At 42.1% G+C, this 26,251-nt stretch overlaps 1 protein-coding gene across 1 annotated transcript in view; it reads left to right on the forward strand.

The window, feature by feature from the left end:
- Positions 1 to 26,251, forward strand: part of LOC144791658 (G protein-coupled receptor kinase 5-like) — a 474,508-nt gene that overhangs the window by 158,469 nt on the left and 289,788 nt on the right. The window contains exon 2 of the mRNA XM_078666387.1: positions 14,627 to 14,722. Within this exon, the coding sequence (XP_078522513.1) occupies positions 14,627 to 14,722 (96 nt within the window). The remainder of the gene's footprint in view (positions 1 to 14,626; positions 14,723 to 26,251) is intronic.

Consider the following 26,251-nt stretch of genomic DNA (forward strand, 5'->3'; position numbering starts at 1 on the left):
GTTCGAGCTGGGCTGTTCCAGTTGGAGCAGGGTCAAGACTGATTTGCATATAGCTGGATCCAAACTTAGGTGGCTTAGTGTGCAAAATAACAATGGACCAGGATGTGGCCCCGAGTAACTACCAGTGGCTGAGATTAATTCAAGCATTCCATCCATCACTTTTTTTTTTTATATATACTTCAGTTTTCTTATACTTGTTACCTTGCACCGCACTTGTCACGAAACCCGTGTTTCCTCACCAGATCCTTTGCATACCTATTTGTCGGGAAGCTGTGTCTTCCAGTGTAAACGGTGCCTTGGTGGCAAGTGAAAACGTCGGGGAAGGGCTCATTTACTTAAGGCAAACAGTGACCGAAGCTGAAGACATAAATAAACAGAGCACATATGAAAAAAAGGTGGAACAATAGACAAGGTGCCAACGCAGAGGCTGGCACTCATCTAGGGTTTCCCTCCTTTATCCTTGAACAAATAAAATAATTCTGTGCAGAGCATACAGTGCTTTGTACAGCAATTCTACGTTTTGCAGAATATTAGTTACCGGTTAATTTTCAAACAAAGGTTTTTTGCAGTCTGTTCTGTACTTCAGTGATGGGCAATATCATGGTTCTAGTTTTAACAAACTTTTTGTGCCAGGATTCTGTGCTCTCCTTAAATATCCTTTGCTTTTTAACAATAATTCTACATACTTTTTAGAAATAATTCAAAAGCTTTAGCCATCAATCTTTCCCCTTTATCCACTTCAACCATAATGCTGCTTTGACGTATGCATACCGTTTGTACACTTTTTTTTAAATATAAAGATATTCACCTTTTTATAGCGCTTCAATCAACATCTTGCTTTGATGTATGTATACTATTTGTACACTTAAAAAATAAATAAAGATATTCACCTTTTTTTGTCTTTACTCAAACGCTCCCCTTGTTTCCTTCAGGCCTGCTGTCTTCTAAGATCCTCTCTGTTGCAGGACCCTCGCTGACTTCCAGGACCCATGCCCTACTCTCTTCCGGGAACCTTGCACAACTCTCTTCCAGGAGACTGACTTTACTCTTTCTTGACTCCTGCCATTTGCTCCTTCACGATCCCTCAGTGCTTTGTGTCAGAAACCTTGCTGGCTATCAAAAATCCGAGAACCTTGGGTGCCATCTTGCAGGGTCCCTTGCTTTAGAACCCCTACTCCTCCCAGTCTTGACCTCTGCTGTGCCTTCGTTCTTTTCTTTATTCAACAGGGCAACCCATTCTTCCTCAGGGGAACTGGGCAATACAGTTAGAAAGTAAACATGTTCCTGGAGGAATTATTGATATTCTAATCCGCAGGAACTCTATATTGGTCAATATAATGATCCAACAGTAAACCATTCGAGAATTATTCAAATAATCAATCAGCAGCGTATTGTTAGCAACAATATGTATTTTTCTCTAGAAAATAAATCAACACTATATCACAAAACAAGTTTGTATCGAAGACATATTAATATAACAACACTGGCGCCAATCTACATTCCCTGCACATTTCAGTGTATATTTTTTTTATTTTTTGGGGGGAGACCCCCCCCCCCCCCCCCCCAGGTTTCCTTTTTCTATTTTTAGCCTTTACCACACATGGCTTTACTGCGTATCTCGTAGTAAAGATATGCGTGGTAAAGGCTTTCGTGGTAACCATGCATGCGTTGTAATGCATGCGTGGTAAAGGTTTGCATGGAAACTGCCTCGTTGTAGTGGCTGTTTCCCTTTGATTCTAATCTTGGGCACAATGGGGGAAGCAACCAACTCTGGTTATGTAGTCGGCAATATGCCTTCTACAGGATATAAACTTTTGCTAGGTGTTGAAAATCAGGTGCTATAATGACATCACCCACAATTTTTAAACGGGTAAAGATCAAAACTCCATGGGCAATTATGCACATTTGGGGTCTTATTCCAAAGAGCTCTGATGATACTGAACGGGCCTTGATGAGATATCTGCCATGTAGGTATTGGCAATCAATGTTGGTAAATCTTTGGATCCAGTGTACCCTACCCAGACTATTCAGCTGCGAAAACGAGATTTAGGGAAATCTGGGTAGCATTACTGATTTTCCCCAAATAATTACAAATATCAAGGGACACTCTAGTGGTAAAGCCCGCAATATTCAGTTATTCTCTGCCGCGCTCGAGTTTCAAATATCCTTGATATCAGTCACTCTGGAGGAGGCTGGTGCAACCCAGAGAGGAAACAAAAATAGCACTCGTAATGAGGCTCTGGGAATGCTCTTTGCCCCAGAAGTCCATGTTCCAGGGCTTTCTTCTGACAGACGTTTGTGGAGGTTTATGCACATTTCTCTAATATATCTGCTAGTATGGGCGCAAAGTAGTAAACATAGTTATTGATATTATTGGAGACTGATTTGATTTTAAGGTCTTAGTGTCTTTTGACATCTGAAGAAAACCATATGAACTTCCACTGACATGTTTTAAAAATTATCTTCAAATTCCCTCATGAATGCGTCCTTTGTTGTTTGCTGGCTGGCTTGGCACTTCTGCACAAATGTTTCAAATTTTTTCCGACAGCTATCACATTTGGAAATGATGTGCTAATGTTATTGCACATAATCTGGACATTCTGGGAGTCTTGGCAATTAAATAGAGCAATGACTTTGCTATGGACCTAATGGCTGATAAATCTCAGAATCACTTGATCAGATACATTGGTAAATTCCAGCTATCCTATGCAACCTGCATTGTTTTGGTATTTGTAAGTTTTATCACACATCCATAAAAATACTTTTGGAAGCCAAGATCGTCAATCCTACACAATTAATGCCTTCGTGAGGCAATACTTACGTCATATGATGGTGACTTGTCAATCCCTTTGTGCAAATATCCGAGTATGCCATCTGACATTTCCAGTTATCTTGGTACAGGCCCAAAAATACCACTGAAATTAAACAATTTGGATTTAATCGAATATCCATTGTCCAGTTATGTCTTCAGTAATATTGGAATGAATCTCCAAAACTCGCCGTGGAACAGTGATGCAACCATGGGGTTGATGAATATATATTGAACAAGTGACAATACCAATAAGTTTGATGGGAAACTGCTGGTGTTTTTTCTGAGGGAAACAAAGGAATCCGTATTGTATGAAATGCAGTAACTGTTCACCTGTACCTATTGTTTTCCTCTTTTTAAAGTAGCAGTACATGAATTCTTGTATATCATAACATACGTCACTGAAAGAAACTGAATAAGAGGCATTGTTATTGAGTACTCAGAAGAAAATTAATTCTCTTAAAATACTTTTGTTGAAGGGGCACTTGTAAAAAAAAATTTCTTAAACTACTGAAATTTGCCATTAATGGTTAGCAACTCAGGCACAACTCATCCCCAGCCCACAAACTGAATAAATCAGGAACTTTACAATTAGATAAGGGCTGACACGTGGCTCTTGTTTCAGCCCTACTCTCTTTAATATTTATGCAGCCCCGTTACCAAAATTGCCAGAGCCTTTGACTTTGAACCTTTTTTGCATGCTGACGACACGCATATTTTATCACCTCTAACAGTGCACCCCCAGCCACCATGTTGTGTTCACAAGCCAGTGAGGCCAGCCCCCCCCCCCCCCCCCGCAGCAACAGGGATTTTCTACATCAGAGGGTGCTTCTGTGAGCTGTTGGGGTCTGTGCACTTCATTTTCTGGCCAGCAGGGGTAGTAAAGCTTTATTCAAACAGTATTGTTAGATTTCGAGTTAGTGAAGCCTTTACCTGCTGAAGTCCAAAGTTGTGGATTGAGCCTGTCTGTCTCCTAGGAGATTCCGAAATTGGTTGTAAAAAAATCTGGTAGTTGAACTTAATCTAGCACTCACTATTAAGGAGCAGGTTGGCAACACAACAGGGACTTGTTTTCATATGTTGCGCTTGTTACGGGGAGTTTTTACTCTCCTTCCACACTATACTAGGAAGATATTAGTTTGAGCATTGGGTATCAGCGGCTTAGATTACTGTAATGCATTATTAGCTTCCATGTCTCATTGATGACATTGATAAATAACTGCTGGTGGTTCAGAACACTGAAGCCCATCTTATTACCTATCTTCCACCCAGGTCAGCTTCTCCTCCTCTTTTGCGCTCTCTTCCTTGGATGCCAATCCACAACAGAATTATTTTTAAAGTTTGCTGCCTGACCCATAAGTCCGTAAGTGGCGAATGCCCAAGCTATCTGTCTTCAAAGCTTTTTCCTTATCGTCCAAGTAGACTGTTAAGATCCAGTGACAAACCCTTGCTTACAGTCACCCGGATAGAAAAGCTTGCTCAGGTGGAAGGTTCTTTTCCTACTTAGCCCCTTTTTATTGGAAAAAGCTCCCACTTCACTTACGTCAATGTACTGATCATTTTCAATTCATGAAATTTCTCAAGACTGAGCTGGTTGCGTCCTAAGAGTCTGGCCTACCTGTTTATGTTTTGAGCTGCGCCCAGACACCCCTTCCGGAGGGATTAGTGCGCGTTATAAATTGCATTTACATAACATAACAATGCATTGCTCATAACCTTACACATGTCACATAGGAAATCACATGTTACTTCATCATTTACATCATCGAATATATCACTATGGATGTGCAGTTTTCTTTCATAAGTGCTGTTATTCATTGTGTTCTCGTCATTTCACCTTCACCCTTGTGTGGACCACCCCGCTGTACATGGCCTTCGCCGTAGCGGGGGGGATTGAATAAAGGACCTGGCCAAAAATAGACCCTGTGCCCAACCACTGGGTGGAGAAACCCCAATATACATGGCCTTCGATTACTCACAGAGGGAGTTTACTGACTTCAACTGAACTTTATATTGTGTGCTGCAGCCAATGCAGAAAGCAGACCTGGCCAGATTTAGTCTGCAAACAGTTTGTAAAGGGCAATCGCCAAGTGCACGCCCAAAAATAATGACGTCACTTCGAAACACTCCCTGGCGACTAATCAATACATGCAGGATCTGAACTGGAGTTTAAACAAGCATTGGAAATGCAATAGGTCTCGCACCATTAGAGTTAGTGCTTTTAGAATTGTTTATGGGGTTTTTTTGTCAATGTTTAGCATTTTTGTTTCCTGTAGCCAATGCTAAAGTATTACAAATAAAAAAAGCCATAAACATTTCTAAAAGCTCTAACTGAAATGGTCTGAGAACTATTGCACTGTGTGAGGGTGAGTGAGGGTGAGGGTGAGTGAGGGTGAGTGAGGGTGAGGGGTTGAGGGTGAGTGAGAGTGAGGGTGAGTGAGGGTGAGTGAGGGGGAGTGAGGGTGAGTGAGGGTGAGGGGTTGAGGTTGAGGGTGAGGTGTTGAGGGTGAGTGAGGGTGAGGGTGGGTGAGGGTGAGGGTGAGTGAGGTGTTGAGGGTGAGGGTGAGTGAGGGTGAGGGGGAGTAGTTGAGGCTGAGTGAGGGTGAGTGAGAGTGAGGGTGAGTGAGGGGGTGAGGGGTTGAGGGTGAGTGAGTGAGGGTGAGGGGTTGAGGGTGAGTGAGGGTGAGGGGTTGAGGGTGAGTGAGGGTTTGAGGGTGAGGGGTTGAGGGTGAGTGAGGGTGAGGGGTTTTGGGTGAGTGAGGGGGAGTAGTTGAGGCTGAGTGAGGGTGAGTGAGAGTGAGGGTGAGTGAGGGGTTGAGGGTGAGGGGTTGAGGGTGAGTGAGGATGAGTGAGAGTGAGGGTGAGTGAGGGGTTGAGGGTGAGGGGTTGAGGGTGAGTGAGGGTTTGAGGGTTTGAGGGTGAGTGAGGGTGAGTGAGGGTGAGGGTGAGGGTGAGGGTGAGGGCTTGAGGGGGAGGGGTCGAGGGGGAGGGGTTGAGGGTGAGTGAGGGTGAATGAGTGAGGGTGAGGGGTTGAGGGTGAGTGAGGGTGAGGGTGAGTGAGGGTGAGGGGTTGAGGGTGAGTGAGGGTGAGGCTGAGGGGTTGAGGGTGAGTGAGAGTGAGTGTTGTGAGAGAGGGGTGATGAGGCCTGGTTGTTGTGAGAGAGGGGTGATGAGTCCTGGTTGTTTTGAGGTACAGCTGATGAGGCCTGGTTGTTGTGCGCTCTGTGTATTTTCACATGGCGTTCTACATTCTTAATGGAGTGCCTGTAACTGTATATTCCACTCAGTTATCTCCAGTTGCATCTGGAGATCAACCTGGGCGGACGCCTTAGCTGTGCTGCAATAAACCTGCTTGTCTTCTTATCGTGGATTTGGCATCATTGTAATAAAGTCGTTCACTAAAAGAATTACATGAAATTACATTGGGAGATGAGGGTTGGAGGCGAGCTAGTGAGAGAAAGAAGAGGGCCGGCTTTCTGTGTGGAAATGAACACAGAACTGCAGCGGCTCCACTGTGGCGTCTGATAACAAATATTAAACATTATTTATCAGCATTGGGAGCCATTGAGAATGTAACCAGTGATTAGTGCTTATCTACTTCCATCGGATTTCCATTGTCTGCTGCGCAGCGCTCCTAGAGCAATGTTTTGTGCAGCAGGCGCTTAACAACCCCCTTCCCCATGTGTAAATGCACACGCACTATAACTCACTGCAAAGCGTTAAATGTCGCTTCGCCCAACAAATATTCATGACTTGCTGATTGTAGCGAATAAAGCAGATATAAGGCTGGAGACATTGTAGGCGGTGTGAAAAAGCTATGCTGCTTTCTGCCACGCCTATTCCTAATGCTGACATGACATTTTCCGATTACGGCCCCAGGAACGTTTTGGAACTTTGTTTCCTGTGACCGCAAAAACGCAACAGCCTGTTGAACAGCGGCCACCACTGACAGCTTCTGAATGACAGCAAAGTAAATAAAGAGATGGGCGAGCCGCGCAGAACAAAAGAAAGGCATGCTACCGCCATTATTAAAGATGAATAAAGGCACGCGCCGCCATTGTTAATGATGAAGCTACCCAACAAAAAAAAAAATGCAGTAAAACTTTCATTGAATAATTAAAATGTATCAACACATAAAAATGATCATCACTCCCCTAATTGTGCTACTAGATTGCATTAACCAGTTTCGCTGTCGGTGCCCCTCAGCTGAGATTTCAGGGAGAGTGTGTACCCACTGAAAGAACCTCCAGTAACCTCTTTCTTGTTCGTTCTCTGAGGTTCACGGCACAGGAGGACGTTAGTTACGAAGAAGCTGTGGCATGCAGTTACTGTGATTGGAACCTCTGTGCGGAGGAGCATGCGTGGGCTGCTAAAGGGGGCTGGTGGTGTGAAGGTGGCTTAATAGTCTGAAGCAGTAAGGTTAGGAACACGGATGTAAAGGGTACAGCTACAGGAACGTGAAAGCCAGCAGCATGCTTGCCTGAGCCAGAGAAACACTCACAAAGGGAGGAGAGCAAGCATCTGTATACATTAAAGTAAGGCACCCATGAATTGGGTGCCGCTCTAAGCCAGGGAAACGCTCATTCAAATAAACAAGCGAAAGGATCGGAGACACGGCGGGTAAAATAAACAAAAAAAAAGAGGGGCGGGGGGAGGAGAAATGCGACACGGTGGGAAGGGGAGGGGGCGGAGCGGGTCAAATCAACAAACAAGCCGAAGGGAAGAGAGGGGAGGGGGGAGGAGAAATGCGACACGGTAAACAAAGACGGACATGCACGCGCCCGTGACTTTTAAGGTCAATGCGCATGCGCATAAGCTTAATGCGCATGCGCATTGACCTTAAAAGTCACGGGCACTGCAAGGAATCGCCACGATTCCTTGCAGTGTGGATAAAGAGTGGATAACTCGCAATACTCTCGCCTTGCTCGATGCGCATGCGCATCGACAGGCGAGACCTAAAAAACTGCTGTTCAGCTATACTGTTATTGCCACAAGCAATGGTGGGTCCCACTCAGTTGTGCGTATTAACCTTTTCAGGTTCACGGTGTACTAAAGCACTATGAAAAGGCTGTATGGTGACAAGCTGACTACTAGAGAAAACACCCAAATATACATTGGCAAATTAATTAACAGTATCTTTAATGCAATGAAATTCAATTATGATTTGTTAAATGAAGAGTGGTAATGATGACAGCTAGTTAAGATAGGCTTTAGTTTTATTTGAATTACTAAAGCATACAAAAAAGCGATGAATGCTGGAAATAATTTCAGCCATTGGTAATTACTTGGGACCACATCCCGATCCATCATTATTTTGGACCCAGCTATATGCAAATCAGCTTTGACGCTGCTCCCTTGGAAACAGTCCAGCCCGAACTGCCAAGCCAGTCCTTCCTGAACCAGAATACAAGCAACCCAGGATTCTTGTTACGGGCTAATCAGCCGAGCACGGAGTTAAAAACAATTGCTTCGCCCAAACTGGGGAGTTCAATTCTTCACTGTTCCAGCCCTGCAACAGAGGACCATCCACACTGACATCTTGGCATAAGTGCTCAACATAGCTGTCAACATTCAAATTCCCCCATGGCAACTGTGCTGACATAGACTTCATGATGACATGCAACCATTCTAACATGGGACAGAACACCAGAGTGGTTGGTGAACTCTGTTACATGGTATGAGGGAGTGCATAGAAAGGCTAGTTCAGGTGTTGGGAAGCAGGACTCGTTGTCTGTGTGCTTATGGCTGTGGTGACTCAATGGGCAAGAGATACTGCTTACTGAGCTAGTGGTGCTGCTGAATGTGCTGCACAATGCGCCCAAGTACCTCCACTGCCAATGGTTGATGTTCACCGTAATCATGGCTAGTAAGCGTGTGTTGCCAAGTTATCTCCTTGAAGGCTTATTTAAGTCGTGCCCACAGACATCTTAGCTGTCTGTTTTCGAAAGATGTATTCTGTACAATACCAATACTTACAGAGGACTTTGGGTCAGCCAATTGTTTATTATTGGTTGGCTGTCTTTTTAATCGTATTTGCTTGCTTGTTTGTTATTCTTTGTATTGTATTTTTTTTATTGCAGCATTGAAATATTGCCTTTTCCTGTATTTGCCCCACCCTGAAGCATAGCTTCTTTCCGTCCTTTTGATTTGATGACCTGTATTCTTCCAAGTGCTTACATTTAGGGAACTACTTTAAAAATGTTTATTTATTTCAACACTCCTTTCTTGTGGACGCATTCTCTTGCTCTCTCTCCTCGTGTACTGATTCCCCTCTAACACCCCCGCCCACCCACTTCACTCTGTGTTGATGCTTTCCCACCCCCAGCTAGTTTGATTCCTCACTCCTAGGTTGTCGGTTCCCCCCACCCATTCCACTCTGCTTCAAATCTCCCCCCACCCCGACCAAGTCCCCATTGCTAACCACTAGCCCCTCCCTGCTCACCAATACTTGTTGGCCGCAGCAGATTGCTCCTCCGCTCTGCTCCCCTCACTTTCACATTCATTTTTTTAATTACACTCCTCTGTTGCTCTCCTCACCTCCACATCTATATTTTTTATATTATTGTTTTTGTTTGACTTTTTAGGAGCGCCCGCTGAGGCCGTGCATCATGATGTATATTTGTGTTTGTGTGATAAAATATACACACCAATATGCGGTGATTCATGTGCGACATGCGGTGAACCTTGTGCGCCATGTGAATGTGGGGTCATGTATTCACACATATGATATCTTAAGGGTGTTTTTTCTGTTCTTGTTTTTGCTGATGCTGAACAGCATTGGCAAAAATCTCTGGCAAAGCAAGAACACAAGACCCGTTAGCCTTGCCAATGCTTGTAATTTATTTCCAAACAAAACACGCAATTTTGCAACGTTGAGTAGTGACCAGTACATCTATAAGTCTAACTGGTTAAACCAGGCTTCTCTGACAATTTTGGAGATGGCTTTTGTTGCGATAACAAGTTCAGTCACCGAGGGTTGTCTAAGTCCTCTAAATAAAATGTTCAGTAAGGGTAGAGAATTGTAAATCTGCCGTAGAGGTTATGAGAAGCAACTTTACAGTTTTACAAAGCTGTACAATTTGTTACCTTCTACAAACTTGACTTGCAGATGAAATTTCGACTAAAATGGTTTTGCGAGATATTCTGTCAGCAAAAAATGCTTTCTAAAAATAGTTTGGTGACCCTTCCTGGGATTTTTTTAAGCTGCTTCTGGTTCTTTTTTTTATTATCAATTTTTTTTATGTTACACTGCAGTCTTAACAAGTACTTCTTGGAGTTGGGTGTGTTTATTTATATCTGTGTGTTAGCCAGGACCTTATGATTTTACTAAAATTATGTAAATAATATAGTTGTAGGGGTTTTCAGCCAGCCATATACATTATTTAGCGTGATGTTTGATTCACATATGTTTGCCCCTCCCATCCACCCACCCACAACATACAATATACAGCATGGGGCTGTAGGACAGCCCACTTCAGCTGTTGACTAACTTAACTGCGAGTTATGAGCAATGAGCAAAACCACACACAAAGTAGGTGCCTGTAGAGCCATTATTGAGGAGTACCCAGCAGCCCCCTAGCAATAAAGTGTTATATAAACCTGGACAAAACCAAACAAACATTTACCAACCCACTGGCTTTGTCAATGCTTGTTTTTATTATGGAGGCAAATTAAGTCTGGCAGGGATAGTTGGCTCACATTTGTACATATAAGGTATGCGCGTAGGAGTAGAAAACAAAAAAAAAAGAATGTGTCAGTCTGTAACGAAACTGGTGCTCGGCTCATGTAAAGTGCTCTGATACCTTCGGGTCTAGTTCGCGCTATATAAAATACCCCCCAACACCCCACAAAAAACAGAAGTCTGTTAGTGAAAGCTGAGGCTCTTCTTGAAGTATTCCAACAAGTGACTCCTGATATAGGTTTGAGTGAGGTAAGAGTGTGTAGTTGAACACTGTGCCAGCACTTAAGATGCATTGTATTAGTAGTTATATCAAGGTCTTTTAGGTGTAAACTCCATTCAGGTCAGTGTAATTTGGTAGTATACGTCAATGTTTTTATTATGTTATTTGTTGATTTTGCGAACACCCCTTTTAGACAGTGATGCATTTCTGCTCTTTATACATAAAATAAAAAAAAATAAATGGCAAAGACATATTAATAGGATTAGTGAATAATAAAGATGCTGATATATAATTCCCTGGCACTAGATAGGGGATGAATGAGTAAGCATTGTCGATAACCCATAGTGTAAATTAACCATACATTGAGCGGGCTTTTGGTCAGCCCACTGCTTATCTTCCATTGGCTTTATTGTCAATCTTATTTGCTTAGTTCTTTCTTATTCAATAGATTTCTTTTCTCTTTGTGTTTTATCCCTCCATAGGAGCATAGCTACTTTACCATCCTTTTGTTTGCATGACCTGCATCGTTCCAGAGCTCACATCAGGGAACTACTTTTCTCACTCTCTCTCTCTCTTTTAAAACATTTTTTTAAGTACTCCATGAGTGTCATTTTCTTGCTCTCTCCCCTATGTGCCTCACATTTCCAACTCCCATGTTCTCCTTGTTGCTCTCCAACCCTGTCAGATCATCTGTAAAAGCACAACTGTTTTTATATTTTTACTGTGGTTTGTTAGAACAGCAGACTTTTCCAGGTTGTTTTTCTTTTATATCTTTATTCCACATGTTCAATGCAAGCCTAAGTCTTGGAACACAAAGGCATTATTTATAGAGCTGGGGTGGAGCTATAAGATGCACTTAATGGGCAGCATTTGAGGCAGAAGGTGTTCCTGGCATGACTGCAAATTATACTTTTCTTCACCTGGAGGCCTGTAAATCTGGTCCCTGTGTTGCTGCAGAGCACCAACTAGCCGGAACATTTGTTCTAGTTTTCTAGACCTTGCCAAGCATTTTCTTTACAATTAGTACACTACCTTATTCAAGGCCTCAGACTGGTGTCATGTTCTTTTCAGTAAATGCAATTCGTAGTTTGGTTATTTTTTAGCTGGATCACTTGCAGCTGGCTTTTAAAATTGTGTTCACTGTATCCTGAGAAAAGTGTTTGAAAAATGAAGTTTGTAGAGATTGAAGATATTTTATGCACCGTTCAGTATCAAGACAACTGAAAAAGTGTTTTCTTTTTCTCCAGTATTTTGAAATGATTTATTATTTAATTTCTTTTTATCAATGCTCTAAAAACAAGCAGTGGCAAAGCCAAAAGCATGGAGTTCGCTTTTTAAAGGCGAGAGCTATTGACTTTGTCAATACTTAATAGGCCTGCCGTCACAATGCAGCTGGCTACCGAACTATTTTTGCCCATTCTTTAAAATGTACATATCAAAGGCGTTTGCTCTGCCCAGACCAGCATTTCTTTCCCAGCTCATGCTGTTAGCTGGTTGGTGTATCATTTTCCCTCCTCTAATGTGCCTGATGTGCATGCACGAGGTACTAGTTTGCGCCTGAATAATGCACAGAATCATTACACTTTCCATTTGTTGTCATAAACGAGATGTATACATAACACTCCTTTTTTCTTTAGTTTTTTTTTTCAGTGCCGCATGCCATTTTGAAATGTTTTGACCAGGACTCTCATTTTGCCTTCTCGACTTCTCCAAATACACAAACAGGCACTTGCAAAACCAATAGTTTAATATTCCAGCACAGACATGCACAAATGCTCTTTTTGTACTTTAGCAAATTAAAGTCGGATCTTGCTTTCTCAGTGCTTGTTTTTCTCTACAAAAACAATATGTATGCATAGACGCCTTAATTTCGAAATTCAGTTGGGTAAACAATAAGCACAGGATGTTAATAATGGGGCATTTTTGTCTATTTTATAGTGGAAAGAGAACCTCTGCACACTAGGTTTCAATGTCTTCTCTCTGGTACCTTTCATGTTACCCATAACTCGAATCAGTCTGTAGGCAACTTTCTCGAAGGATCCCAGTGTGAGGCAATGGCACACAAATATTGCCCCTCTGCATCTTCCAGGTTATGGAAAGCGGAACGATACTGACTCTTGCTCTCCACAACTCCGAAGAAGGCTCGCTCCACATCACTGAAAGTTCTGCGAGTGTTAGACAAGGTCCGCTAGAGCATCCTTTCCTCAAGGTCTACAATTCGATCTCTTATCTGAAGTACCAAGTCAGAACACATGAAGACGGGCCCATTACAATTGGGTTTTCATCACTGTGGAACTCTCTTAGCAGAAGCACTATATACAGACTGTGTCTCAGCGCACACAGGTGAGGTATACCCAGTTGCCATTCCGGTCACCCGCTGAGACGCTACTTCTTCCAGCGCACCAGCGTTTGGCTTCTGGCACTTTTAGCTTCAAAGATTCTCCCACAAACACATTAAACCAGTTGGAGTAAATTGCGGACTCTTGAGGTGGATCGGGTCACTGGGAATGTTGAACATTTCTCATACATAAATGGACTGTTGGGCCGGGGCATAGTTAGTCGGGTGTAGGGCACACATACAAAAAAAATTACCTGCTCTGTTCCTTTTAAACGGGAATAGCACAGTGTTGGATTAGCCTTTGGGATATTCTGGCACCGTCAAACTGGCCAGCTTGAATAGGCCAGTGTGTGGGGTGTTTTTGTTGTTGTCCCGTGGGCTGTTGCCGGTACCGACCAAAAACCAGCTCGTACACTGACCTTTTCAAGTGGGCCGATCTTGCAGTGCCGATGTGCCCTGATAGGCCAACCCAGCACTGGAGTACGGTCGAAGACCGAGACTCCGAAGCATTCCATTCATTGCCCCTAAGTAAGAAAGGAAAATATCAGCAGACATTGTTCCTGGGATCACTGGAACAGGTGAGACAGTTTAGACCAAAGTAGACCAGAACGAGAAGAAAGAACATTGACAGCAGTCTACCGGCTCTACAGTTGTTACAGAGGACTATTCGGCAACACAGTCAAACAGGCTGCTGTAATTGGCATTGGCAGTCCTAGTGGTAGCTCAGTTACAGAACACACATAACAAGACCATGTCCACAACAAACACAGCTCCATGACAGCTCCAGCACAATCATTAGAAACCTAGAAAAGTCCAATAGTCACACCTCTAATTGGAAGGTCACAAAAGATGACATAATATCACACCGAGCCAACATGTGGTTGGCATGGTCGTTAGTCAGAAATCTCCACTGTGACGCACCCCTTAGAGACAAGCCATAGCATAACATTACTTTCATACTGGATTGGACAGAAGGCTGCAGTAAATAGCACCCAACCGAGATGGCAACAGGCAGGAAGCCTTCAATGTCCAACCACAAAATACTCCCATGGGCCTGGGGACGATCTTCATACCGATCCACTTACAGCCACAGACCCATGCTCTGCTACTAGAGGACTTTAGAGTCCAAGTGAATGGCAACTGTTGTATTGTAGCTAAGCTGTGATGTTTAACATACATGCAAGGTTTTCAAGATATCCACTTGTGAAACATTTACATACTGTGACTCTCAGATGAACACATTTACATAGTTGATGATTAGCCTAAAAAAATCTTATCATTCATCCGGCCAGCTTAGACCTACATTGAACACTCCTGCTCTACGCCTTTTTTGAGCCATTTGCTTCTCGATATAAATCCTCAGTTATCAGAAGTGTTTGTCCAGTTGGCACAACTGAGGTGAACCAAGACCACAACACTCTGAATGGAGAGCTATCTTAAATGCAACCCTTGTACTAAAACAATGGCGTGCCTTTGGCAATTGGTAACCACAGGCAGGCACTGTTATGAGAGTAATATTGCATGGACCTTAGCACAGACCAGAGTAACTCAAACCCCATATTTTGTTGTTTCCTTTAGGAGGTGGCGGGAAGCGTAAGGGACGAAGTAAAAAGTGGAAGGACATCCTTAAATTTCCACACATCAGCCTGTGTGATGACCTACGCAAAAGTCTGGGTGAGTAGACGCTCTTGATGTTCAGACCATCAGAAGCGAGACAGATATGGATTGTCTCCTTTTTGTATTGCTGTGTCATTGCACATTCATCTCCAGTGACCGAGTATGTGTAAAGAATACTTCACATTGTGTACAGTTGTGAATGTGGCAAAATATTGCTTTCAAATACAAGCGGCCTGCAAACCATGTGTCGCAGTTTATGAAGCAGCAGCTCTACCTACAGCACCTCAAAGAGAATTTACCTTTTTGTTGTCTAATTACAATTCCTGCATTGTTTTAATTATAAGGCACGCTTACCTTTTTGGCATTGTTTCTTTTTTTTTCTCAAGCTACTGTTCTGTTTCCAACTTTTGTCGTGTGCCTTTTATTATTCTGTCCATGCCTCCAGAATTTCAAAAATGTCCTTTCTGAGTTGTATCAAGCTCTTCGTGGTACAGTCCTGGGTATGCCATCAGGTTGAATTCCTGTTTTACCTTGTTCTATAACAAAAATAGGAATGGCGGAATTACCCACTTTATAAGATTACTATAGCTCTTTATTTTAAGGATGACATGGAATTTTGTTTAAAAATAAAAAATTGTCATTTTTGGCGTTTTGTGAATATTAGGTTATGGTATAAAATTCTCAGAAGTATTTGTCTCCTCCGCTGCTACTTTTAGCCTCAAAATACGTTTAATAAGTTGAAATGATCTATGTAAATGAGAATAATGGGTGATGACGAAATGAGGGTTTTGACTTAAGGTAGAAAGAACCGCAGAATTGAGCGCAGAATGGTAAATCCGAAAAATTCAATGTAAATTAATTTTGTGTATATTCCTGTGTGAACGTTTAAATTGCCCGAGCCAATGACAGTCTTTCTCTGTAAGCTTCATGTTTCAATGGGCCTTTTACTTTCAAATTCTTTTTAATTTTTAACAACGTTTCTTCGGCTCGTGCAACAGAACAGGCATGCATAAGGACGAGTTAAATATTTGCTGTTGAACCTGCTCTTGAACCTAATGCGTGTGCTGCGAAATTAAGCGGTTTGGGACATAAAACCAAATGAAAAGTAGATATCTTAACAGACCCTTCTCAGAGCTTCTTCCAAAAGATCTTTATGATCACACAGGACCACTAAATGTTTGAAAATGTTTTCCTTTCTATGCCACCTCTCCAGCACTTTTCTGACCCTGGTGGAAATGCGGAGGGGTAAGATACCACTGCTAATTTTGTTTATGTGCTTCTGGCCTTTGTGGGGTACTTATAAAAAGTTTTGGTGTGTTGCCCCACATTCCCTCCCATTGGACCCCACAATGTTTCTTTGTAAATCCACTTACCATGTGCGCCGAAAGGGGTGTTTATCTTGAGGTTTACTGTTAATTATTGTCTAAGTAAGTAACAATTGTTCCTAGTGGGATAACCTATTAGATCATGATAATGAAAAATAAACATTGCTATCATAGAACATGACATAGGCCATCACAGTTTGTTTTTGATATGCATTTGTAAGACATTGAATTATTAATTGGTGTTGGTGACTACCCCACCTCAAGAAATAATCGCAACCCTTGGTAGGGTGACCCCTCAAAGGCAATAAATTAAACTAGAGCCCGTCAACTCTAAGGTCCTCACTATGATTGTTATGAAGCTTATATTCTGAACCAAATAATTTTTTATGAGGGTATAAGTTCCCTTAGAAGTTTTTTACTCGAGCCATTTAATAGAAGTCTAAGTGAGATAAACAGCAGTTTAAGTTATTCTGTTATCGACTTGGTTGTGCCCACAAAACCTCATCACACAGGCCTCCGATGACTATCCACAGTCTGTTTATCCAGCGTTTTCCAAAGGGCATAAGTGACACTGTCATAACCGTGCGTAGTGGCCTGGGCTTTTCAATCCTGGATCACTGCAAAACATTCTTGTTGTGTTATGTTTTTCTCTCCGTGAAGTGCTTGGTCGATTTTGTAATCTCTTTTTTGCATCTAATAGTTCTTCAATGTTAATGTATTCATATGCGTACTTTTTTTGTTGTCATTGCAATGTACTTAAGCACACAAGGGGAAAAAAAAGACACAAACCACGTTGGTAGAATTTCAGTTGGTAAAATGTTTGTCGCCATGGAGTGTGCAGGCCAAGCTCTAATTCGGTGACTTTATGCGTGAGGTGACAGAATTTACATTTGGCATATAAATGATGTCCCGTGATGGGAGCTCTATTCCATAAAGTCATTTGATCGCTGATGTTAACTTTATAGTGGCGGTTTGCACCAAGATGTCTCTCAGACTTTATCCACTCCTGAAAGAAAAACATGTTTTTTCTAGCAAGAGACTACCAGTGATATTTCCGGCAAATTTTCGTTACTGTATTGCATTCGAACCACACGGATTCTAATCCTGGGTTACATTTTGTATGAATGTAGACTGTGAATTTAATGCTGTCCCTTTCTATATATACATCTGACCCTAGAGATTACGTACGGGTGTCTCACTGCCATTAGTGACATATTTGGAGTGTTACCTTCACTTATTACACACTTATGCATGTACCATTGGCTGGTCAGGCTCATAAAAACACGTAGGATGCCTTGCTTTGGATGAATGCATTCCTTGTGACTATTCCCTACTAAACAAAAACCTTCGAGCTCGTTTGTAACACGTGTGACTACAGAGGGTGCCTCCCTTCGACCAGACAATAACGTTTTAAAGTACCAGATTTAGGGTAAGTGTATGATTCTGTCCACTTACTCATCACTAATCATGCATGCATTGTTTGGGATTGCAGTGCAGTTTCATCAGTGTGCCACATTTATGAAGTGTTCGTACTGTTAAGAATACATAGTGCATTGTTATTTTAATCCTCTGTGGGCATGAGACCCACTAATGAATGTATATGTTGTTTCCTCTAGGTCGCCCAGTTTAATTGATTGTGAACTAGAAAAGTCCTTTCACCACATATGTTTGCAGCTGATAGTCAGAGGAGCAGGGATTCTCTGAGCCCCGATGAATGCCTCTGACCAGCTTTTGGCACTATGACAGGCAGTAACAAGTTGGCTTTAACTGGATGAAGATGCCATTGTACCCTTTCCATCCACCATTCTTCTTATAATCGCACTTGAGGTGCCTACGAGTAAAGACATAAAGTGTATGATCAACCAGACTATAAATTGTATGAGGATATGTCCTAGAGAGACCTGTAAATGCTTCCTAGGCTATTTGATTTTTAGAATAAATAACGATTAACCTATAGTAGGCATTGTATTTGGGGTAATGCACTCTTTGTATTCATGTTGAGTCTGTCACTGAGGCATGGTACAAGATTGTTTTAATGAGTTGTATGATATGCTCGGTATGAATGGTGTGTATAAAGTCTGTGAGTATGATGAGTCTTATTTTGTGAGGCTAAGACGGTTCTGTTTTGATAAATCATTATGGATAAATGATCGTGCCTTAAAAATATTGGATATGATTTTTAATGTATAACTAAAGATAAATATTTGATTTATTCTACTTGAAATGATTTTCCTGTGTTATTAATAACTGTTTTCAACTCTTTATATTGAGCTTTGAATTGGAGGTGGCTTGTTTTTCCTCTTTGTTCTGCACTTTGTACCATATACTAGGGACTTACGGGTAAGATAAATATGCCAAACAAGGGTATGCCAATTTCACCATATCGAAAGTGGGAGTTCAGGTACTCTATCACTGGTTAGCAGAGGTTAAGTGCTCAGAGTTCTACATTTAGTAAAAATATAGAGTGCAGCAAAAGGCGAAAAATCTGGGGTGATTGGAAAGACAACACATTTCTTGCAGCAATAAACTGATATTGTCCATTTTCTTATCTACACCAACTACGAAGATATACAAACTGTAGTAATTGCAAAATAAGTCACAGGTACACCATGACAAGGGCTGTGATTATTCCTTGAGGTGGGTAGGCACCTGCCCCAATTAATAATCCAATTTCTTACATTTGTTCTTAGTTATTATTTGTAAGATGCAAAACAGTGCCAAAGTACACTAGAGTCAGAGTCCATATAAAAGACAAAATGTTAACCAGCGACCATTCATTCGGTCAGAAATGCATCAACCCTCCCTTCACCCCAATATCTCACCACTATACCAAAAATTGCAAACCATCTGAAAGTTCCAATCCGTAAACAAAAAGTGACAAAATACCATAATCATTGGTAACTAAACTACCTTATAGTTGCCTGAAGACCACCTGCCCAAGAAACTGCATTGCTGAACACACCCAGTATGAAGCAGTGAACTGACAACAACCCGGTAAAACAGTTTATACAACCCAGCCAACAAGACCTACATCATCCCCAAATCTCGATAGCAACATTTTACAGTTAAGTGTGATCAAACTAAAATTGATCCCCATTTGAGTTAAAACTGCATCAAGTACATATCATTTGGGGACTGCCTGCTGTAAAGTGTATTGTAGGATAGAAATCAGGGCACAAGTCTGGGTACACGCGGGTGGACGGCGTCCATCCACTATTTTTACATGATGGATGCCATCCACCCTGCTCAAAAGCTGGTCACTCTAACAAGAGTGCACCAAGCATGTCCAGCTAATTTTGACTGAATCTGGACATATCTCGGATTGCCAGTCACCATGCCCCCTGCACATACTTTCTTCTGATGGGGTTGATTTGCCCGCCCACCTCCACACTTACAGGGCTTTTGCTCTTGGGTAGCGCGCAAAAGTGATATCTATTACTTGCCCTTTCAACTTGCCGCACCCGTGACCATGCCAGGCTGCCTCCCAGTAGACGCTGTGAACCTGAGACCAATAAGTGGCCACATTAGACGTCACAGGACGGGCGTGTGTGCCCTTCTTCAGCCCCGCACTTGTGCTGCATTGGCCTTTATTTTTCAGGCTTGCCTCCTTTTGTTTTGTGACATGACCTGGATCCGGATATCATCGTGCCATGCCTCCCACTTTAGACTCCACTTCCTGTCCTCGCCTGCTGCCTGACCTGCCTGGCCTATTAACCTGCTACTTATGTGAGCGGGCTGGACAGCAAAGGATTGAAAGCAGCCAGCTCTTCCCTTGCTTCTTCAGCCGATCCCCTGCTGTCTGCCTCCGAATGCCGTAGTCCCTTTGAACTCTGCCGTACAACCCTTAATTGACCCCATTGGCTGGACTGGGCCAGAGGTAAGTAGAGGCGAAGGGAATTTTTAAATCGAGCTAGCCACACCCGGCCGCCAGTTTCATACTCTGGCTTGTTAATGTTACACATTTATTCCAACCGTTAGCTCAGTGTTGTGCCAATTAAGTGATAGGAAAGAGATGGTCACATGCGCACTATATAAAGCTGCAATTTTCTTTTTATAACTGCTGCCGCCTCAACTGCCTTTCTCACGTTAGTACTTTTTAAATGGGCGCATGAAAATTCAAAATTGATGGTTGATTACACTAAGGGTCTTTTCTGATTAAACTTTGAGCATAAGAACACCGTCCGGTATACGAGTTCTGACAAAGCGTGCTATTTGAGGAAACACAAGTGTGCTTTGCGGAGCAGATAAATAGATTTGGAAATGGTGCGGGGTGCAACCTTTATTTGCCAGGTTTCTATGCTAGAGAGCGGAAACAGGATATCCTAACGTATGTAGGGAGCAGCTGCATAACCTGCCCCACAAAATTAATCTTTTTGCAGCCTTGTTAACATGCTAACAGCTAATAGAAGTGGTGGGGGAACAGCACTGTGCTCTGAATATTACATGTATTTGAGTTATGCACGATCTTCTCATCACTTTGCGACAAGGAAAACTATCCTAACTGAAATACACCATCCCTACATTTCTTACTGCCTGCATGTGAATCATGCAGCACCTTTTGCGCAGCTGCACTCTACAAGCGCGTACCATAGTTTGAGAACAGACATCTATTGCTTCGCTGTTGACCAAATCTCCTCTGCACATCATGCATGACCTGCTAACCAGTGAGAGGTTTTCTGATTGGTGCTAATCAGTAAATTCAGGAGTCAGTGCTCCTGTTCCCCAAGAAGAATCCGCTAGGAAGGTATTTTTCTTGTTTAGATAGACCCCATTGGAGAATAATAATTTAAAATTGTTTTCTGTTTGGCGTGACTCTAGCAAAATCCATCATTTATGACCAGAGGTGGGCAGGCCACTGAGAGCTCGAGCCAGATGACTGCCTCTGTCTCATCTAGAGTGCCAGGGATGAGTCCCACCTTTCCTGCTTAACAAAATTGTGTGATCTTAGGCAAATATTGTATTTCTCCATGCTTTCTTTATCTTCATTATAACATGCAAGAGCACCTTTAAATACACAGGTTTAGGTATTTGGCATGTTACAGAAATGCATTTTCTTTATTTGAAAAAGGCAGTCATATTTTGACATGATGTGTGCTGCATGATTTACTTGCTGTACATTTTCACAGTTTGCCTAATGCATGGCCTCTTGGACCCAAGCTAGACCCCTGACTCGGGTATGAATTTGCTATCCGTGTTGATTTGTTGGCTTACCGGACTCAGTTTCTATCTTCTTCATTGATAGTAGTATGAGGATTCTGTATATTAACCCCAGGCTTGGAGTAAGGTACATTCCACCTCATCCCTCTGCACCAAGAACAAGCCGTATGTTAAACTGGTAGCTACCCTATTCTTGAGAAGATGGAGCAATAGGACTCTTTCCAAGTTCTTTTCTTCCCAATAGAAAGGATAGCTAAGGATTGCCAATTACAGATGCCCTTATTGAGTAAGGAATGGGCCTAGACTGGGGATGAGGATATCCTGGATTGATTACTTACTGGTAATCATCAGAAATCTGATTTTCACTTGTTCGTCCCATTACTTATGTTAACACCCTTTCACATAGTATGATAGCATGGGCTCCAATCTATTTTATTTATTCTGTGTATTGGGTGCCACAAATTGTTCTATGATCCTGATCTAAAGTTCATTTAAGGCAACTTGCTTTTCCGTCAACATCCAAAATCACTTCAACCCCTTCACATATAAATATTTGGGTGCTCAAGATTGATGAATATCTATGGAATGTCTCAGAATGGTTTCTAAGGAATTAATAACCATGGCAGCAGGATGCCACCTTTACTACAGCAATGAAAATACTTGCAATTGCCTAATATGTGTAGTATTTTATTTGTGCCACAGCTTACAGATGTTCTCTTGGGAGCCATCCTATTCAACAGAGCTCCCTGCCTTACGTGCACGCTTGAAGCCCCATTACTTCATCCTGTTCACACTTACCATGGTCCATCCTTCAACACAGCATGGCAGCGTCGGGTCCCATGCACACCCAGGAGACAATGCAGATCACCAGAAAGCTGCCTAGCCAGCTGCTGCTAGACAGGACACCTTGCCTTCCTTCCCTAGCGTGGAGGCTGTATCAGTGGTAGCCAAGAGAGGTAAAAAGCACTGGGACTCCTTGCCAGAAAACATTTGGTTCATTTCTGACCACAAACCCTTGTAATTTAATGTTCATACATTACATGGAAAACGAAATGAGCAATATCACAAGGGTACATTTGAAGACCATTAATTGCTAATTGAGGGGAATTTACTTTTTTGAAAAGGCATCTTGAATTTCTTTGCAAATGCGACAAGAAATCATAGTTCGATTCTGAAAGTAGCCTAGTACAACCCAGTGTGTGCTTGCAGGATGTACCTGCACAAGATTCAGAGAGGATGATGTCAAGTTAAAGATCGATTCAACCTGCTTCACTGGAAGAGACTGTACCAAATGTCCAAAATGGGGGTGCCAGTTTTGAAAGGGATACCCCCTTGCCAGAGTGTTTGGACCACAATCATTTGGCTCAATTTAAAGAAAAGAATCCATGGCTAAGCAGTGAAAATGGCTGCCTTGGCTGCAAATTATGCAGTGAGGTAAAACTATGTGGAGTGTTAGTATCACAAATTGTAAATATGTCTAGAGAATGGATCGCTGGGAGCATTGCTGCATCTGGCCAAACAAAAGCTAGCCTGTTGACCTCACTGTGGAAAAACAAACATAAGCACAAAGGTTCCGCAGTGCAGGCTAAAGCATGTGATATCCAAGCAGCGTCCAAGAAGGAGGTACTGTGGCCAACTATCCTCGAGCATCAGAGGCATTGCCCTGCTTCAACAGTTAAGGTTTTTCACACTTTTTACTTTTGTGCTAAAATGAATCGCCCCTTTTCAGACTTTCCAGGTGTAGTAACCTTACAGGTTGCTAATGAGGCACTTATGGGCTTGATTCTACACAGCGAATATACTGCAGCAAAGATAGCCGATTGCATTGCTAATGAAATGTGATGAAAGCTTTGCATGGGTATCGTTGAACAGGCTCCAAAAAACGGTTTATATTGATGAGTCAACAACCCTTTCTTCCATGTCAGTTTTAATTATTTATGTCTGTGTTGCAATCAATGGAAAAGAGCCCTTCACCTTTTTCCTTGACTTGGTTGACTTGACATGGAGAGATGCGGAGTGCATTGAGTCCTCACTGTTGAAATGTCTTGAGAAACATAGGTTTTGCGACTAGTTCCTTGAACACAATTGGATAGGGGTGTGTAGTGATGGTGTCAGCATAATGCTTGGGAGTAACTCTGGTGTTTTGGAGAAGATATATTCAAAATACCCTCACTTTGTAAAATGGCACTGTCTATACCACCAGCTTGAGCTCAGTGTAGTGGACATGGTTGATTCAGTGTCAGGCCTTAATGACGTAGAGTCATTTTTTTAAAAACTGAATGCTGTATACCACCAGTCTCCCAAAAATCAGTGTGAACTCTCTCCATGAGCGAAAAAGTTAGAAATTGCAATTCTCAAAATTGGGGGAGTATTTTCAGTTTGGTGGATTGCTTCTAGCAAAAGGGCAATACAAGCAGTGTGGGAGTCATACCCAGCCCTTTACCAGCATTTTTTTCAGTCCAGCTTAAGTACTTCTTTTGATGCCAAACATCGTTCTACTTTAAGTGGGTTCATTAAAATCCTGACATCTCCAGAAATGTTGCTGAATGTAGCAGATGCTGTTCATGAAATTGGAACACCGTCAAAAGCACTGCAAAGGGATGAAGGAACTCTGCCACAAGCTTGCCAGCTTATCAATAGTTCAGTAAAGGCATTTGAAAAGCTTAAGGAGTTCCTTAGGACACATAGGAAGGAGGCTGAACAAGCTATTGAGAATAGCTTATTTAGAGGAGAGCCAATCAACTGGGAGGACTCACGTGGCCAGGTATAAATAAACTTTCACCAGTTTTACCAAAATCTGGCAGATAACTTGCACTCTAGGTTGCAAGCACAGTCATCAAGCACTAGGTCTGCCACGTCAACTCAGACAAATTAATTTGTAGCACTTAATTCAGAGATGGATGTTATCAACCCACACAAGTGGCCAAACGACATTGAGAGCCCATGGTTAAAGGTGAGAGAAAACTGCAAAAACTGAGCAGGAGATTCTCTCTGAATTATAAACTCTTATCCGAAGGCTTCTGAGACTATGTTGATAATGGTGGTAATGAGATTCCCGATCAACTGCAACCTGTTTTGCGGGCTATAAACACACTTCCTGTGACTTCAAGTGACTGTGAAAGGGGTTTCAGCAGCATGAACTTGACAATGCCAATCATACAAAAACTGTCTTGCTATTAGACCCATTTCCTCATTAATCTCTATAAACCTACTGGGCCCTCCTCTGCCGCTTTGGAATTCAATGCCACATGTCAACAGGTGGTTGACTGCTCATCACCATGCGGATGATACTCAGTCTAGAAAGGTAGATTCTACAGCACAGCACAATAAAAGATATGCAGATGCATGAGTTTTTTAATTGATGGTAGTTTTTCAATGATATAAGTGGTCTAGCTAACTACTCAATTTTCAGGGTCAAACATTCTGTGGCAATATAGCACGAGCCATGTCTGTATTAATACTTGTGCAGTGTATCCGGTTGAAACTATACAATGTGCAACTTGCATTGTTTTTTATTGTGGTCAAAGTGTATTCAAATTGTCAGTATATATAACGGTGGTGTTCTATGTACCATAATACATTTTATAGTTTTGATATTCCTAATTGCAGGTTCCGTCATGTTCTAGTTTACCATGCATGCATAAATTATGCTTTGTTCATGGTTCCAGGTTTAGTATGCCTAGATTGCAGCACTTAGTGGCTTGACTAATGTAGTTGGATACCAAATGTTTTCCACATTTTGTCTGTTAATTCCTCCAGACAGGGACCTCCAGTCACAGGCCTAGGTACTGAGCAACTTCAATTGTTAAATTTTTCAATGCACTCAAATGATAGACCTGCTGAACATGTGATGTCACTTCTTGAGATGTCACACGCAAGGATGTCACTTTCTGTGATGTTACTTCCTGTGACACAACCTAAGTTGGTGAGTCCCTCACTTCTTTTTTTTAGGATTTGCGCCCTAATAGAAATACATTATATATTGTGCTGACTGATCGCAAAGGATCACAAATAGAAGCCACAGAGGCCTTACCTGTATTTAGTCGGAGGAAGGCATTATGTTTTCGGGTAAATGTACACAAGGGAGCACAGGCATAAACCAGGGCAGTTATAGAGGCTGATACCTCAGAAGTTATACATTGAGAAAACACAATTGCAACCTGAAATAGAATTGTTCTGGAAAGAGGATAAAACAATACTTCCATTACATAAATATCGCCGTCAGAACAATGACTTAGTAGATCTTTTCGTGATCGAGGCGGTGAGAGTGCTGTTCTGAACATTTGGCTGGAACGTTCGCACTGGCAAGTAAGTTAACACAAAGAAACCGAAAGATGTCACGTAAGCTTGGGTCCAGACAGATGACGAGGATCGCCAAAGCAAAGACTATGTATTTCACTGCAGCCACATTCATCCATCCACGTTTCTCTGTTACTATTGTAAGGTCTCCCAGCCGCTCTGTAAATTCAGGATGTGGGGGGCTTCTTCCTGTTGCCATGGAGTGATGTAATGGCCAAAGCGAATAAATGAGTTTTGTTTCTTGTGTCTATGCACTATCCATAATGGGGTCTCACGCGGACCTCTGAAACAGCTAATTCTGTGTTGTAGGAAGAAATAATTCAAATAATTCATGACATGTTAATGGTGTGTGAACATTCCGCATGGTCGATGGAATGTTGGGCCTTGGGTAGGATTATTAAAAACTAGGGATTTTTGCAGAATTATTAATGTGTATATTGAAATTCTCATGAACAGCCATATTCCAAACACTTAACAAACATAGGGAGCACTAGAGGTTGTAAGGAACTAAAAAGAAAATGGGCCCTGGCATAGCCAGTAAGTTTGGCGTTGGCTAGCTAGACAAATTGTATTTCCTTTTGCAGTTTTTAGACTTCAAAAAAGTACAAACAATAAAAAGGAAAAAAGCTGCTGTGCATATGCTTGCAAAAAGCATAAGTAAATGTTGCCCTGTTAAAATATTTCAGAACAATATATGATGTAACCGCATCACTGAAGGCAGAGTTTGGGCTACAGGCCCTGGCATGCAAATGTACTACATTATAGCCAAATGTAACATTTGTGCAAGAGCAAAAGCCATCACTTA

This window comes from Lissotriton helveticus, chromosome 11 (genome assembly GCF_964261635.1).
Source record: "Lissotriton helveticus chromosome 11, aLisHel1.1, whole genome shotgun sequence".
NCBI classification, from domain to species: domain Eukaryota; kingdom Metazoa; phylum Chordata; class Amphibia; order Caudata; family Salamandridae; genus Lissotriton; species Lissotriton helveticus.